Source organism: Mustela nivalis, assembly GCF_964662115.1.
Source record: "Mustela nivalis genome assembly, chromosome: 11".
NCBI lineage: Eukaryota > Metazoa > Chordata > Mammalia > Carnivora > Mustelidae > Mustela > Mustela nivalis.
Genome location: NC_139030.1, coordinates 76,452,270 through 76,470,605, shown reverse-complemented (window position 1 = coordinate 76,470,605; position 18,336 = coordinate 76,452,270). Strand labels below are relative to the sequence as shown.

General features: G+C 40.1%; 1 protein-coding gene across 1 annotated transcript in view; it reads left to right on the top strand.

Moving 5' to 3' along the window:
- The window catches only part of FBXO36 (F-box protein 36), a 91,640-nt gene that overhangs the window by 65,064 nt on the left and 8,240 nt on the right, over positions 1 to 18,336 (top strand). Inside the window, exon 3 of the mRNA XM_082690864.1 lies at positions 14,270 to 14,442. Within this exon, the coding sequence (XP_082546990.1) occupies positions 14,270 to 14,442 (173 nt within the window). The remainder of the gene's footprint in view (positions 1 to 14,269; positions 14,443 to 18,336) is intronic.

The window sequence follows — 18,336 nt, the reverse complement described above, 5'->3', positions numbered from 1 at the left end:
TTGGTTTCTTCTGAGGCCTCCCTCCTTGGCTTGCAGATGGCCACCCCACTGTGTCTTCACAGGGCCTGTCCTCTGTGTGTGTGTGCCCACTTCTGGCGTCTCTCCATGTGTCCACACATTTCCTCCTCTTTTAAGAACAACAGTCAGAATGGATTAGAGCCCACCCATATGACTCAGTTAGCCTCACCTTTCAAGGTCCTTTCTCCCGGGGGGGGGGGGGGGGAGGGCGGGGGGCCCGGGGGCCCTGGCTGACTCGGTTGGTTGAGCATGTTGACTCTTGATCTCAGGGTCATGAGTTCAAGCCTCACATTGGAGGAGCCTACCTTCAAAAATAAATAAAGGTCCTTTTTCCCAGTGCAGTCATACTCCAGAGGTTCTGGGGTTTACGATTTCAGTGTATAGATTTGGGGGCGGTCAGGAGGACATAGTTCAGCCCATAGCAAAATACACACTTTTCAGGTAGGGGAATTCCTGTAATCTTGAAAACAGAGTGTATCATTACTAAATTAGTAATTAATAATTGTAGTGGTTTCCTATTGCTCCTGTAACAAACTACCACCAGTGTAGTGGCTTAAATAATAATGATTTATTGTCTTATATTTCTGGAGATCAGAAGTCTCATCCAGCAAAACTCAAAGTGTGAGTAGGACTGTCTTCCTTCTAGAGGCTCTAGGGGAGAATCTGTTTCCTTGCGCCTTCCAGCTTCTAGAGGCACCTGCATCCCTTGGCTTCTGGTTTCTTCCTCCATTCTCCAAGGCCGTGATGATGGCCTGTCCCGTCCTTCTTGTTCTAATACTGCTTCCGTGGTCACATCTCGGACTCCTCTCTGACTCTGCCCTTCTTGCCAGGCACCCTAGATTTGCATTTTTTTAAAAGATTTTATTTTTTTATTTGACAGGGAGAGAGAGACAGTGAGAGAGGGAACACAAGCAGGGGGAGAGGGAGAGGAAGAAGCAGGCTCCTTGCTGAGCAGGGAGCCTGACGTGGGGCTCGATCCCAGGACCCCGTGATCATGACCTGAGCCGAAGGCAGATGCTTAATGACTGAGCCACCCAGGTGCCCCTAGATTTGCATTTTTTAAGAGACAAAATTCATATATTTATTTAAAAATCCATTCATCCTTACGTACACAGAAAACGATTTGCAGGCAGTCGAGTGTTGCTTAATAAAGATTATTTCCATTCAAATCTTGGCTTCAAATGCACTACCCGTGTGACCTTGGGCAAATGATTTAGTCTGTTGGTTTTTTTCTTTTTTAAAGATTTTGTTTATTTATTTGACAGAGAGAGATCACAAGTAGACAGAGAGGCAGGCAGAGAGAGAGAGGGAAGCAGGCTCCCCGCTGAGAGAGAGTCCGATTCAGGACTCGATTCCAGGACTCTGAGATCATGACCTGAGCCGAAGGCAGCGGCTTAACCCACCGAGCCACCCAGGCACCCTTAAGTAATCTCTATACCCAGTGGGGCTTGAACTCACAACCCTGAGATCAAGAGCAGCATGCTCCCACATCGGAGCCAGCCAGACACCCCTAATGTAATCTCTTTGGGTATCAGTTTCCTCAACTGTTGATAATGGGAATAATAACAGCATTAGCTCATAGGGTCCTTATGAGGAGTAATTGAATGAAGGCTAAGAATTTGCCTAACACCTATAACTAGCTATTATAGTTTTTAAAATTTTTAAAGTGAAAACACCTTCTCTCTTCCTCCAAGCTCTACTCCCCAGAGATAACTGCTATAAATAGTTTCTCTTGCATTTGAATTCTTTCTGTTTGGGATTGTGCGTGTTTGTTTACAAAAACACAATCTTGAATTTTTTAATTTTTGCACTTGTTATATGTTGTGAAATTTTTTTTCTGTTAGCATGCATAAAGAAATACCTTGTCCATTTCCAAGGCTGTGTGGTGTTTCTTGGTAGAAATAGACAGTTCTTCATTGACGGGCATTTTCAGAAGCCTTTGGGCACATTCTGGGACATATTTATCTTTGCACACTTAGGTGAGAATATTAGTAACATAGATTCCTCATCATGGAATTACTGGGACCAAAAAAATATACATTATAAATTTTGATAGAGTATTTTATTTTGAGTATTTTATTTTGTTACTGAATCTGTAGCCCAAGGCTCAGTTGACCAGCAATGGTATTTCTGTTAGCTAGTTTGAGTAGGCCTGCCATGGGATGGATGCCATGATCTCTAATTTGTTTGAGCTTTATAATTATGCTAGTTTTTTTTTTTTCTTAAGACTTTATTTATTTATTTATCAGAGAGAGAGAGTACTCGCAGGAGGAGAGACAGGCAGAGGGAGAAGCTGAGTTTCCCACTGAGCAAGGAGCCCGATGTGGGACCTTATCTTAGGGCCCTGGGATCATGACCTGAGCCGAAGGCAGACACCTAGCTGACTGAGCCACCCAGGGGCCCCTAATTATGCTAGTTTTGAAAGAATTTTAAAGTGGGCAACTTATATTATTTCAGCATTTATTCATAAAATGAGACTTCATTAATATTTTGATATCACCCTACTTTAACTTTGAGTAATCCAAAATTTGCATAAAATGCCAATTACTTCACTGTCCTCACAGACGGGGCTCCAAAAAACTGCTGTATTAATTATACTCTATCCAACAGGATACGGTTTTCTTGCACCTTTGCCATCACTAATTAGGTATTACTATTCTTTTTCATCTTTTCCAGTCAGATGGTGAAAATAGTGTCATATTTAATTAGCATTTTCCTGATAACTAGTAAGTTTAATTACCATTTATATCCTTTCTCTAATTTGCCCATTTGTATTCTTTGTCCACTTGTCTATGACGTTTAATTTTTTTTTTTCTGAGACCTTTAAAAATCTGAAGAAACATCTATGGATTTTTTTCCCTTAAGTTAAAGAAGTAGGAATTGCCAGAAAATTAGCTATTGGAAATATTGTTAAAATTGAGTTTAAAGATGGGGCGCCTGGGTGGCTCAGTGGATTAAGCCGCTGCCTTCGGCTCAGGTCATGATCTCAGGGTCCTGGGATCGAGCCCCGCATCGGGCCCTCTGCTCAGCAGGGAGCCTGCTTCCCCCTCTGTCTCTGCCTGCCTCTCTGCCTACTTGTGATCTCTCTGTCAAATAAAATAAATAAAATCTTAAAAAAAAAATTGAGTTTAAAGCAAAATGTGCCTGTGTAAACTCCGTTGAAAGTGCTGACTCCTGAGTTGAGGTTGAATCCAACCTAAAAATAAGTTGTTTTCCAACTTAAGTCCACTCTAAAGTTGATTGCTTTGATCTTTGAATGAGTTATAAGTGGTGGTTAAGTATTTAGGCCAATCCACAAAAATCCCTGTGATAAAACCAAATGACTTCAACAACCGTATCTTCTGAACCGACTGACAAAGTTTTTTTTATTTCTGCTCCTGCTTGTAAAAGGAAACGGGGAGTTATAGTTTAGATGCAAAGAATTGAAATTTTCTTGGACATTTAGATAATTTATGAAAAAAAAAAAAAAACAGGACTGCGTGTTTGAAATGGGGGACAATAACAGAAAATTGATAATACTATCAATACTAACAATCCTGGAATATTGGCTTGAGTTCTAGGTCCTGGGGATGTTGGTACAACAGAAACAAGAGAGTGGGAAATTACTGGCTTTGCCTTATTCCAAAATCTGTGTCAGCCCCATGCCGTGGACCCATGATGCATTTTCTCTGGGTCCCTTCTTCACTTAGCCCATATCTCAGCCTTTGACCTGGAACTTTGTTTTCTTGGGCCTACCTACCACCTCTTAGCCTGCTCCCCCTCCTTCTTTCTGTCCTCAAGAATCAGCTACTCCTTGACTTCAGCCTGGATTTCTAGTTTTTGCCCATGGTGGATGGGGGTCTGTGGGTGAATGTACAGTGGGAGAGTGTTGGAGGCAGAAGCACTTGGAGGAAGTGTGGGAGCCTGGCTCTGGGCTATAGAGCAAGGAAGGCAGATCTCAGCAACACTCTTCTTGTATTTTATCACTTTTTTTATTAACTAATTTTCTGAGATTAAAAAAAGGGAACCCACACACATAGTAATACAAAAGTTAAATCAGTTTAAAAGAGGTTTTAGAATAGAAGTAAGTCTCTCTCTGGCCCCATGTTCCCAGGTTCTGTGACAACCGTCATTAACAGTTTTCTTATATATCCTTCCAGAAATGGTAAAATACATTAACACAAAATGAAGAATCTTGTACATTGTATCCTATACCTTGCTCTTTAAAAGCTTTAAAATTCGGGGCACCTAGGTGGCTCAGTCGGTTAAGTGCCTGCCTTTGGCTCAGGTCATGATTCCAGGGTCCTGGGATCAAGCCCCACACTTGGTTCCCTGCTCAGCAGGGAGCCTCCTTCTGCCTCTGCCTGCTGCTTCCCCTGCTTGTACTGTCTCTGTCTAAATAAATAAATAAGCTTTAAAAATTCAGAAATATCTTTTTAAAAATTTTCTTACATTGTTATTTAAATTATTAAACATTTTTTTTATTGTGTTAAGTTAGTCACCATACGGTACATCATTAGTTTTTGATGTAGTGCTCCATGATTCATTGTTTGCGCAGAACACCCAGTGCTCCATGCAATACATTCCCTCCTTAATACCCATTAGCACACTCATCCATCCCCTGACACCCCTCCCTTCTAAAACCCTCCGTTTGTTTCTGGAGCCCATAGTTTCTCATGGTTTGTCTGCCACTCCAAATTCTCCTGCTTCATTTTTCCCTTCTCCTAATATCCTCCATGCTATTACTTATGGTCTACAAATAAGTGAAACCATAAGATAATTGTCTCTGTTTTGCTTATTTCACTCAGCATAATCTCCTCCAGTACCATTCATGTTGATGCAAAATTTGGGTATTCATCCTTTCTGATAGCTGAGTCATATTCCATTGTACATATGGACCACATCTTCATTATCTATTCATCTGCTGAAGGGCATGTTGGCTCTTTCCAGTTTGGCGATTGAGGACATTGCTGCTCTGAACATTGGGGTGCATATGGCCCTTCTTTAAAATTCAGAAATATTTTAAACCTACAAAAAAGAAGATAATATTACACCCAATACCACTAACAAAAGATGTTAACATTTGTTAACATTTGTCACATTTACTTCATTTTATACAAATTATCAAATATGTTGGTGTACTTTGCTCATAATATCCTCTTCTTTCAATGGCTGTTGTGTCTGTAGTGCTATTCTTTTTTTCCTTCCTTGATAATGTTTATTTGTGCTTTCTCCCATTTTTTCATGACCCCTTGCTAGGGGGTTTATTCATTATTAGTTTTTTTTGAAGATTTTATTTATTTATTTGTCAGAGAGAGAGAGAGGGCGCAAGCAGGGGGAGTGGCAGACAGAGGGAGAAGCAGGCTCCCCACCGAATAAGGAGCCTGATGAGGGACTTGATCCCAGTACTCTGGGATCATAACCTGAACTGAAGGCAGATGCTTAACCGACTGAGCCACCCAGGTGTCCCTTAAAATGCAGTTTTAGGATTATATAAAACCTGTGTGTTTCCAAAGTCAAAATTGTAGAACAGTATACATTCAGAGGCTTCGTTTCATTCCTCTCTGCCCCACCTTTTCCTTGCCTTGCCCTAAGCTAAGCCCTTGTATTTATTACATACCCTTACAATGATTCTCTCTGCCATATAAACAAACTCATATATATATATGTGTGTGTGTGTTTATATAACAATATATTTATAATAATAAAAATTAATATTTATGTGTTATATAAATATATAATATAAATATAATATTTATTTATTACATAAATATATATATGAATATATATATATTTATAGTCCCTCACCCCTTATACAAATGGTAGCATTCTATCCATACTGTTTACAGCTTACTTTTCCACAAGTATATCCTGGAGATCACTTCATGCCTTTAAAGAACTTCTTCTTGGGACGCCTGGGTGGCTCAGTTGGTTAAGCAGCTGCCTTCCGCTCAGGTCATGATCCCAGCGTCCTGGGATCGAGTCCCACATCGGGCTCCTTGCTCAGCAGGGAGCCTGCTTCTCCCTCTGCCTCTGCCTGCCATTCTGTCTGCCTGTGCTCGCTCTCTCCCCCTCTCTCTCTCTGATAAATAAATAAAATCTTAAAAAAAAAAAAAGATCTTCTTCTTCCTCTTCCTCTTCTTCTTCCCACTCCTCCCCCTACTCCTTTTCCTCCTTATTTTTTCCACAACTGCATAGTATTTCTTTGTGTGAGTGCCCCAGAATCCCAGCAATGAAATTTGGGTTCTTTCCAATTTTGTGGCAATACAAATAATGCCAAGATGAATAACCTTGTGCATGGGTCATTTCATATTTAGTCAATATATGTTTGTGAGATTACTGGGTCAAAAGACAAATGTGTATTAAGGCATCACTTTGAATTAATTGTTGCTGGTATATAGAGAAGTGATGCTGATCATTTTTGGGTAGAATTTGTTGCCTTTCGTACGTTGATATTTAGATCACCTGCAATATGGACAGTTTGTCCTTGCTTTCTTTTTTTTTTTTTTTTAAGATTATTTATTTATTTATTTGACAGAGAGAGATTACAAGTAGGCAGAGAGGCAGGCAGCGAGAGAGAGGAGGAAGCAGGCTCCCTGCTGAGCAGAGAGCCCGATGTGGGACTCGATCCCAGGACGGTGAGATCATGACCTGAGCCGAAGGCAGCGGCTCAACCCACTGAGCCACCCAGGCGCCCTTGTCCTTGCTTTCTAACCCCAATGTATTTTTATGTCTTTTACTTACTTATTTTTGATCTCTAAAACAATGCTGACTAGAGTCGGTGATGAAAGTGGGCATTCTCATCATGCCTGATATGAAAGGCCATAGATACAACATCATGGTTAGGAGAAGCACAGTGGAGCACACCACTTGGTTCAGTCCTTGTTCTCACCATGTGACCTTTCTCACTGCATGACTTTGGGCAAACCACTTCCTTATTTCTCATCTTTTTCTTTTAAGAGGGGAGTAATAATGGTACCCTTCTCATAGAGTTATTGTGAGGACCAAATGACTATATGGATGGTATATATGTACTCTGTGTGTGTGTGTGTGTGTGTGTGTGTGTGTGTGTGTGTGTATTAGAGCTGTACCTGGCAAATATTGGGTACTGTACAAATTCATGTTACTGTTATTATTATTATTATTATATAAGCAAGCTCTACACCCAATAAGTAAGCTCTACACCTAATTATTATATAAGTAAGCTCTACACTCATGACCCTGAGCCCCAGAGTCACATGCTAGTTATTGTTATTATTATTGCTACTATTACTAAGTTTCTGGTAACTAGCCTATATCAGGTAATCAAGTTAAAAAAGCTCCCTTTTATTATTAATTTTCTAAGAGTTTTTATTCATAAATAGGTGTTAAAATTACATGAAATAATTTTCCCCGGTTTTTGAGGTAATCATTTTTCCCCCATTTGTTAATATGGCAAACTATATTCAATAGTCTTCCAAAGTTATTCCATTCTTGGATTATCCCAGGACTAACTATACTGGTCACAATTTATCTATGCTTTTGATGGGTTGATAGATTCAATTTCCTAACGTTGTATTTAGAATTTGTGCCACATATATTCCTAAGTGATTTTTCACATGCAACTTTGTTTTTACCTACCATTGTTGCTAGTTTAAGTAGCCTCATAATTTAATTGGGAAAAGTTTCCTTCTGTCTCTATTCTTTGGAACAAATTAGTAAAATATGGATTGTTCTCTGAGAGCTTGTAAGTTTCACTTATAAAGCAGTGAGGATCTGAAGCTTTACTTGAGGTTTGCCTTTTTTAATCTGATCGGTGGATTCAATTTATTTACTGGTTATAGTCTCTCAGGTTTTCTTTTTCTTCTTGAGTCAGAACTGATAAATTATATATTTCTGAAGGATTGTCCAATAGGACTAATTTTAAGTTAGTTAGTGTAACAATTTTTTTTCAAGATTTCATTTATTTGAGAGAGAGAGAACACAAGTGAGAGGCAGAGGGAGAAGCACATTCCCTGCCTAGTAGGGAGCCTGATGAGGGGCATGACCTGAGCTGAAGGCAGATGCTTAACCGACTGAACCATCCAGGTGCCCCAGTGTAACAATTTTTCTAAGTCCCTGCTGAAGTTAGTTAGATATATATATATTTATTCCTAATAGGACTGAGTTATGCTTTTGTCCTTTTCTTCTTATTTATTCTTGGAAGTTTATCTATTTTATTAATATTTTTAAAAAATCAACCCTTCTGTTTCTCTGATTACCTCCACTGTTTCTTTTCTATTTTATTAATCTTTGCTCTTATCTTTCTATTTTCTTCTAATTGAGGGAGGTAACCATTTTTTTCAAATTTGGATGCATAGCTCACTAATATTTGATCTTTGTCTTTCTACAGCAATGTTCACTGAATAACTTTTAAATAGTGTTACTCAAATATTCTATAACTTCACTTCTGTGTGATGTATCAAGTATCAATACGAGGGTTATAAAATCTCCCACTGTAGTGGAGGGTTATAATTTTTTCTTCATAATTCTATCGGTGTTTGCTCTGTATTTTGTTTGGGATATACTAGTTTATTTATTTATTTTTAAATATTTACTTGTTTATTTTAGAGAAGAGCATGCACAGGAAGGGGCAAAGTGAGGGGGGAAACTTTAACAGACTCCTGGATGCTCTGCTGCTCTTGGAGACTGATGTGGGGCTTGATCTTCCAACCCTGAGATCAGGACCTGAGCAGGAACAAAGAGTCAGAGGCTTAGCCAACTGCGCCATCCAGGGGCCACAGGGGTATGCCAGTTTAGAAGTACTAAATCATCCAGGTGAATTTACTCCTTGGTGGTTCCTCCTTATCTCCAATCGAGAATTTTACTGTAACATATGTTTTGTCTGGTAATATAACGGTATCAGCTTTCTTTTGGTTTGAATTGGTCTATGTTATCCCATCCTATTAGTTTTGCTTCTCCATATTATTATTTTTAAGTATGTCTCGTATAAATAGGATAGCCAGAAGTGTGTGTGTGTGTGTGTGTATGTGTGTGTGTATGCAAGTGTTATTTATCTGAGAGTTTTTTTTTTAAGATTTTATTTATTTACTTGACAGAGAGAGATCACAAGTAGGCAGAGAGGCAGGCAGAGAGAGAGAGGAGGAAGCAGGACCCCTGCCGAGCACAGAACCCAACGCGGGACTCGATCCCAGGACCCTGAGATCATGACCCGAGCCGAAGGCAGTGGCCCAACCCACTGAGCCACCCAGGGACCCATATCTGAGAGTTTTTTTAACTGGCATAATTAGGATGTCTAAGGGACAGAGACCATCTTAGAGTGACGCTGAGGGTGACAGCCACATCCTAAGAATGTGGAACAGAAAGATAAAAGAACCCGGAGACACTAATGACATAACGGAGCTCCTGCACCAGACTTTACTGCCCATCTCCACACACTAACTGAGGAAACAACAAACCCCTACTTGTTAAGTCACCTTAAAATGAGTTTTCTGGGGACGCCTGGGTGGCTCAGTTGGTTAAGCAGCTGCCTTCGGCTCAGGTCATGATCCCAGCGTCCTGGGATCGAGTCCCACATTGGGCTCCTTGCTCAGCAGGGAGCCTGCTTCTCCCTCTGCCTCTGCCTGCCATTCTGTCTGCCTGTGCTCGCTCTCTCTCCCTCTCTCTGACAAATAATCTTAAAAATCTTAAAAAATCTTAAAGAAAATGAGTTTTCTGTTTCATTCCACTGTGAACCAATCTCCAGCTGATTATAGAGCAACTATTTGGAAGCTCTTCTTATATATCTTTTCCTTCCCTTCTCTTTCTCTTCTTTCCTTTCTCTATCCCTCCCTTCCTTCCTTTGTGTGGTATTTCTATCTGCCTCTGGAATTTCAAGAACCTTAGAATATTTACATTCTCAACCTTTACCTTAAATTTTAATTGTGAAATGGCGTTTTGATTTGCCTTGTTTGACAACTCTGGCAGTTTGTTATTTCAAACATGATGAATACAGATTTGCCCACGTTTACTGCCATTTCTGTCTTCATCATTGCTTCTGAAATTCTATTCCTTCCTTTTATGTAAGTTTCTTTTCTTTTATTTCTTTTTTTCTAAAGATTTTATTTATTTATTTGCCAGAGAGAGGGAGAGAGAGCACAAGCAGGGGGAGAGGCAAAGAGAAAGGGAGAAGCAGGCTCCCTGCCAAGTGGAGAGCCCGATGAGGGACTCAGTCCTCTGACCCTGGAATCATGACCTGAGACAAAGGCAGACGCTTAACTGACTGAGCCACCCAGGCGTTCCCTATGTAAATTTCTTTCTTCTTGTGGTGTATCCTTAGTTGTTCAAAATCTCATCACATAGATCAAGTCCATAGGTGGATGGGTACCTCAGGTACAAGGCCTTAAGTGCAGTTCCTCAGGGATAGCTCCTATAGATATGAAGCCTGTAAATTAGACAAGTTTTCTGTCCCTCTCCACCCGACATGTAATGGTGGGACAGGCATGAGACAACTTAATGAACATAATTAATTAACATACAGTGTATTATTAGTTTCAGAGGTAGAGTTCAGTGAGGTTATCAGTTCTTGATGAGAATTCAAGAGCTCTACTAATTCTTCATGGCTCTTGGTTTTACCTCCTGGACCCTTGGATCCATCCTGAGTCATCCTCCTTGTCCACAAAAGGTAACCCATCTTTGTGGGTTTAGTTTCCTGCCTGTAGGAGTTTGAGTGTCTGGAGTCTTTTTCCTCTTGCACTGCCTCTGACCCTTTCAGTTCAAGCTGACAAGCAGTGTTCCTACCCATAGAATTCTCTTAAAAACGTCATAGTTGTCTTTGACTTTTTTTGGGTTCACTCCATGAAGCAAAACCACACCTGCACACCTTTTTGAAACAAGCCCTTCTCTGCCTTGGTTTTCTGCTCTTGACTCCCGAGTGGCAATACCCTTCAGCTTCTTGGAAGCACTAACATTTGACTGAATGGTTCTTTTTTTTTTTTTTTTTTAAGATTTTATTTATTTATTTGACAGACAGAGATCATAAGTAGGCAGAGAGGCAGAGAGAGGAGGAAGCAGGCTCCCTGCTGAGCAGAGAGCCCAATGCGGGGCTCCATCCCAGGACCCTGGGATCGTGACCTGAGCCGAAGGCAGAGGCTTTAACCCACTGAGCCACCCAGGCGCCCCAAATGAATGGTTCTTAACAAAGCATTTTCCAGCCATGCACTCAGCTTCATCTTCATACCAGGTTTTCCTGAGCTTGTTCGGGATTTGATCTTTGCCTTGGAACCATTTCTTAATTTTAGCATTGTTTGCCATCTGAGGAGGCAGAGAAAATTCAAAACCAGCAGATCCCTGGCAGCTTTTTAAGAAACCTCCTTTAGCTTCTCTCTTTGCTTTCACATTTCACTTTAAGCAGCAAGAAGAAGTCAGATAGCATGTTCAACATTTGGAATTCTACGTAGCTGAATCACCTCCCCTTAAGTTTATTTCTTACTTCACATATCTCAGTAGGCAATAATGTTTCTGCCACTACATGACAAGGGTCTCCCACCTTCCAGTTTTTAATCATATTTTCTTTACTTTCCTTTAAACCCTTGCCTGTAAAACCTCCTCAGAGTCTACCAAGCTTCTACTAACCAGCCATTTATTTATTTATTATACTATTTGTTGAAAGCTCTTCAGCCTTGCACTTAACACCCTCCTCAAACTCATTCAAATTTTCCATACGCTTTCCAATTTCAAAGATACTCCCACATCCATTATGGCACCACAACACTTGGAAGTACCCAAATCCTTATTGTCTCCTATTGTGTAACAAACTGCCCAGAAACTTAATGGCTTAAAACCATAATAAATGTTTATTAGTTCAAACGGTTTCTGTGGGTCTGGAATTTGGGAGCAGCTTCGCTCAGTCTTTGGGTCTCGTGTGGTGTTGCATGGAGTCTCAGTCATCTGGAGGCTCTGATTCCATGATGACTCACATACGTGGCTGACGAAAAAGTGGCATTTGTAGCCAGGAAGGAAGTTTCAATTTCTTAGCCCATGGAACTCTCCAGAGGGCTGCTGAGCCCTGTTAGCATATGGTATTGGCTTCTCCTGGGGAGAGTGATCCAAGAGGCAGCAGCAAGGCAGAATCCCCACTGTCTTTTATGATAAAGACTTGGAATGTCATTTAGACGGTATCTTAGTGGTTTCATAGATCAGCCCTAACTCAGTGTGGGATGGAAACACAGAGAAATAAATCCAGGAGAAGAGATTCTGTGGAGCCATCTTGGAGGTTGATGAACACACAGTCCAACAGGAAGGTAGTGATTTTACTTTTCAAAATGGATTTTGTTATAACTTTTTTGTTTCTTATTTCAAAAGAAGTAACTGTTGGCCACATAAAAAAATACAAGTAAACAAAAAATACTTTTCTAGATACCCCAACACCCATACACTTTGAAACCGTCACATTACATCCCTAGGTGTATACATCCTTTTATAATTTTTACATTTTAAGGACTTTACTGGTAGAGGCTTCATAAAATACATCTAAAGATGCATTGAACATGTTTTACTGGCATTTAAAAATGAACAAACATCTCCAGTTATATTAAGGGATGTTTTTATACTAGGGCTTTTTTCTCCCTCCATTAACTAAGTATTGCCTTTTCTTCTTATTCTGCTGGTGGGCTGGGAGTTCTCCATGATACCTATCCTTTAGAGTTGAAGTTTTGACAGGGTTCTTTTTTCCCCTGGAAAGCCCTTGGACTTCAGAAGTGCTTCGAATTGGAAGCACTTGGAATTCAGAAGCCACTAAAACCCTTAATGCCTTTGGAATGCTGGACTAACCAGTTTTGGAGAGAAATCTTATATACCTGGCTCTCCTGAGTTGCACAATTAGAGCTTTGACATAAACATGGCCCTCACCCCACATCCATCCCGAAATCAGAGACCCATCAACCAGCTGAATCACAGTTCTGCTGACTTCTGCCCAGAGCCCAGTCAGGGTTCCTGACAGCACCATTCTACTTGCTCCGGACGGAACGCTCCAGGCAGAGGAAGGAAGGTGGTTCCCAAATCTTGGGTATTGCAGGAAGGAGCAAGTTAGTCCATGTAGAATAGGGAGCTCTCTTTTCTAAGAACAGGTCTCTAGAAAGGCTAGTTTTAGTGATGCTTTCAGAGTCAGAAGGGAAGAAAGGAACTTCAAGAAACCAAGAAAGTTCCCAGCTTTGGGATCACTGGAATCCACATGCTTACTCCATCATCACCCTGTCTTCCTCCCTCATATGAGGAGGTACAGGGCTTCCCTTCCTTCCTTCCTTCCTTCATCCCTCTCTCCCTCCCTCCCTTCCTCTCTTCCTTTTTTCCCTCCCTCCCCCCCTTCTTTTCTTCCTTCCTTTCCCCCTTCCTTCCTTCTTGGATCTAAAAAAATTACACTGGTTACACAGATTTATTGTAGAAAGATGAGAAAATACAGATGAACAAAAAAAAAGAAAAAAGAAAAGAAAAGAAAAAAGAAAATGAAAGTCACCACCCAGATTTAACCACTATTAAAATTTGAATATGTATCCTTCCAAACATGGTTTCCCATTTATTAATGGGAATTAATAAATTAATTGTTGTTTTTAAGGGAACTGAGTTAAAAAAAGAAACAAACGAACTTTCTTGCATTGAACATATTTAACATAGACCATTATAATTGGTTGATTCTTTGGAACTGTTTTCCAATTTGGAAATAACTGAAAAGTATAGAAAATATCAGGCAAAAGTTAACTCCGTTTTCATGAACTAGCCACTTATTTTCCTCATCACTTCTATATATATTTTTTCCATTATGTGAAGGTAGGGATGAAAGAAGGGAAAGAGGGAAAAAGAAAGTTTGGTGGAGAAACAATGTATAACAACAAGGGAACAAAAACCAGCTAAAATTAAGAGATATTAATATGTTTCAGACCAATGTGGGGAGAAGGAGGGTCGTAGAAAACCCACATGGACCAGCATCTTTGCCCATACAGTGTGACAGTGAGGATAGAGCCGGGAGTCAGTTGCCTGGACTGGAATTTGGTGTTGATGAAGTCAAGGGGATGTGGTTCATCACTGGGTTAAAACAGTGAGTGTCCCTCAGAGGTTCCAATCTCATGGCAGGGACAGTGCTTGAAAACAAATGTCTCACAAATGCATGTCACCAGAGACAGCTTGGTGAAGGTGGGAATAATCCAACATTACTCCCCGGGGAACAATGCCTTCTAGCACAACTTACTGATAAAGATCATAGTTTTTACCTGTCTGCACATGGTAACTTTGTTGGTTTGTTGGTTTCTTTGAATTACAGTCCAAATTGCCTTAATATTTGGTGCAAGAATATTAGACTATGTCTTCAATTTATGTGAAGGTAAATTTGACTTCCTTGAACGGCTCTCAGACAATCTGCTCCTGAATATCATTTCTTATCTGGATCTTGAAGATATTGCCAGGCTTTCTCAAACGTTACGCAGATTTGCGCAGGTAACAGATAATGATTTTGTGTCTATGCGGGTTTTTTCTTGTGCTTCCTCAAAGTTCATCTTCCTCCCTCCCTCCCTCTCTTATTTCCTTTCTTCCTCATAGTTTATTGTTTGCATTCATTTCAGCAAACATCCGTTGAATACTTACTTGATTATGAGCACTGTTTTATGCACAGAGGTAGCAGACATGAAAAGACATTATTCCTGCCCTCAAGAAACTTATAATCTAACAGGAGAGGCCCTAACAGATACAGATTATTACAGTATAATATGAGCAGTTCAACAAAGGATGTATGTATGAGGTACACAAAGAGTGCAAAGTGATTTCCTCTGCCAGGCTTCACAGAAGGAGTTATTTTTTTCTGGATTTTCAAGGTAAAATAAGAGCTCACGAGGTGGTCTGGAAGACTAGAGGCATTTCAGGTCGAGGGGCATTCCAAGTCCAGGCAACAGTGCAGGCGGAGGCATGGCCACATGAAAGAAGGCATGGAGTAGTGAGTCTTCTATCTGTCTCCATTTCCTCCATTAACAGCCCTTTGCAGAATTACCTATTCACAATGTTGATGGTTTGGGGGAAATTGCTCATCATAGTGCCTTGTCCTCCTCCATGGCCCAGGCTGACGAAATAGACTCTCTCACACCATTTTGAATCCTCAGCAGAATGATGAGATCAGAAGATGCACTTGGTCGGATTTCACCCAATGACAGGGCCTTGAGGCAACCAGTGTTGGTCCCTCTCCCTGGATCCTGGAAGATGCCTTCGTTCCTGCCCCTTTAGTTATTCCTAAATGCACATATCATTCTTCCATGAAATCCTTTTTTGGCTTAAATTAATTAGAGTTGGACTTTGTTTGAAACAGAAGAAACCTAACTTGGTATTTAGTTGTAATATACTGGGGCAATGACCATTTATAAAAGAGCATGCAACATTTCCCAAGATGAATTAAATCATAATCTTTTTTTTTTTTTTTTTTAAGACATTTATTCATGGAGTGCCTGGGTGGCACAGTCAGTTAAGCATCTGACTCTTGGTTTTAGCTCAGGTTGTGATCTCAGGGTCATGATATTGAGTCCTGCACAGGGCTCCACTTTCAGCAAAAGTCTGCTTGCCTTTCTCTTTCTCACTCTCCCGCTCCCCTCACATGCATCAGATCCATCTCTTTCTAAAAATAAATAAATCTTGGGGCTCCTGGGTGGTTCAGTTGGTTAAGCGTCTGCCTTCGGCTCAGGTCATGATGCCAGGGTCCTGGCATCGAGCCCCACATTGGGCTCCCTGCTTGGCTGGAAGCCTGCTTCTCCCTCTTCAACACTCCCTGCTTGTGTTCCCTCTCTCTCTGTCAAATAAGTAAATAGAATCTTTAAACAAACAAAAAAAAAAAAAGTAAAAAATGAAATAAAATAAAATGCTTAAAAAAATCTTTAAGACTGTATTCACCCATTTTTATTTTATTTATATTTATTTATTTATTTATTTTTAGGTAGGCTCCAGACCCAATGTGGGGCTTGAATTCAGGACCCTGAGATCAGGAGTCACATGCTCTACTGATTGAGCCAGCCAGGTGCCCCTAATTCATAATCTTATTACCTAAAAGAGCAACACTTTTTTTTCACAATCATGCCGTCATATTTCTTGATATATATACATTTTAAATAATATAACCTATATTATTTCATGTATCCTCTTTGAGGATAAAAGCTTATGTTTTTACTTGGTTTTCCCCCTAAAAATGGAGAGCCAGAAGGGAGTATTATAATTAATCACTATATATTTTTTTCCATTAAAATATGTATTAAAGATTTGCTGCTGATAAGAAGCTGATTATTCCTACTTTCAATGAAAAAAGTATTTTAAATACAAGAATATACTAGTCAGGATCTATTGAAAACTTCTGCCAGGGCCTGCGCTTGTTCCCAAAATGAAATGGAAGGATTCGTCAGAGAGTGGCAGCAACCGCGGTGTCTTGTGTAATTTATTCCTGACGCAGAGCAACTGTTTTCTCCCCAGGTGTTGCTCCCTTCCGCTCTCGATGGCTCCCTCTTAGCGTCCTGCCATTATTTCAGTGCTGTCTTGGAAATATCCTCCGTAATTTACCTGCTGTTCTAAAGGAAGCCTTTTCTGGGTTGCTGATTTCAGCTCTCGGTATCCTTGCAGAGCAGAATTTTTTGAAGATGGAGAATGGTCCAGGGCTGCTGTGCCTTTTTCTCTCCATGTAATCGTTACTTCTCATTTCTGTCTTCAGTCTGTATTTTATCTGTATACCGTTTACTTAGTTTTCACCTACATTTATCAATTACTTAATTACTTTGTTTTGTCTTGCTATTTGCCTCCTTGAAAAAAATTTCCATTTCGAATGAAATGAAAAGAAAAAAATTTCCATTTCAAATTTCTGCAGGCAAATTTATTAGCAAATTATTTGTGTCCAAGTTCTAACCCTTTTCCTCCGACCTTTGGGAGGGAGGTGCTCCTCTCCTCGGAGAGGCCAGTGCTGCCTGCCACCTGGCTCCAAGGTCTGAGTCAAGGGACTTTAGTCTGCCACTTATCTCCTTTCTCTTTTGGGTTGTTGTTATTTTTAAAAAGCTTTTTTTTTTTTTTTTTTTAAGTAGGCTTCATACCCAGTGCAGAGCCCAATGCAAGGCTTGAACTCACGACCCTGAGATCAAGACCTGAGCTGAGATTAAGAATCAGAGCCACCTAGGTGGCCTTAAAAACCTTTTTGTTTACAAATAGTTTTATTATTTTTTTTTAAAGATTTTATTTATTTATTTGACACAGAGAGATCACATGTAGGCAGACAGGCAGGCAGAGAGAGAGAGAGGAGGAAGCAGGCTCCCTGCTGAGCAGAGAGCCCAATGCGGGACTTGATTCCAGGACCCTGAGATCATGACCTGAGCCGAAGGCAGCGGCTTAACCCACTGAGCCACCCAGGCGCCCCAAATAGTTTTATTTTTTAAAAGAGATTTTATTTATTTATTTGAGAGAAAGAGAGAGAGAACAAGAATGAGGGGCAGGGGAGGGGGGATGGCAGAGGCAGAGGGAGAAGCAGATTCCTCACTGAGCAGGGAGCCCAAGACAGGGCTTGATCCCAGGACTCTGGGATCATGACCTGAGCTAAAGGCAGGCGTGTAATGACTGAGCCACCCAGGCGCTCCTACAAAAAATTTTAGATTTGTAAGTGTTGCAAAGATAATACACACAGTTTGCATATACCCTTCACAGCTTTCCCTAACACTGACATCTTATATAACCAGGGATATTTATCAAAACTCAGCAATTAATACTGAGAAAATACTATTAACTAAGCCACAGACTTTATTCATATTTCATCAGTTTTTCCACTAATGTCCTTTTGCTGTTTCAGGAACCAGTCTGGCATACTATATTGCATTTAGTTCCTATTTTTATTTTTTTAATTTATTTTTTATTTTTTAAAAGATTTTATTTATTTATTTGACAGACAGAGATCACAAGTAGGCAGAGAGGCAGGTGGAGAGGCAGGGAAGCAGGCCCTTTAGTTCCTATTTTTAAATCTTTCTTTCATTTGTTTTTTCCTCGGAAATTTTTTCAAATCAGCCTCATCTTTAGGAATTCAAAAACTCTAGACTCGATTTGCAGCCAATCTCTTTCCTTTTCTCCTTGGGAAAACAAAACAGAACAAAACAAAACAAGTTTACAGGGTAGTTCACCCTCAGGAAACTAGCATCATCAATGGGAGTGGAATTTTATAATCCATGATGAAATGAAAACAGTAAGTAAATGAGATATGAAGGTTTTGTTATCAAACCAAGTCTATTCCATTTAAATGATGATGATCATCATCATCTTTTTTTTTTTTTTTTTTTTTTTTAAATAGTAGGCTCCGTATTCAGTGTGGGGCTTGAACTCATGACCCTGTGA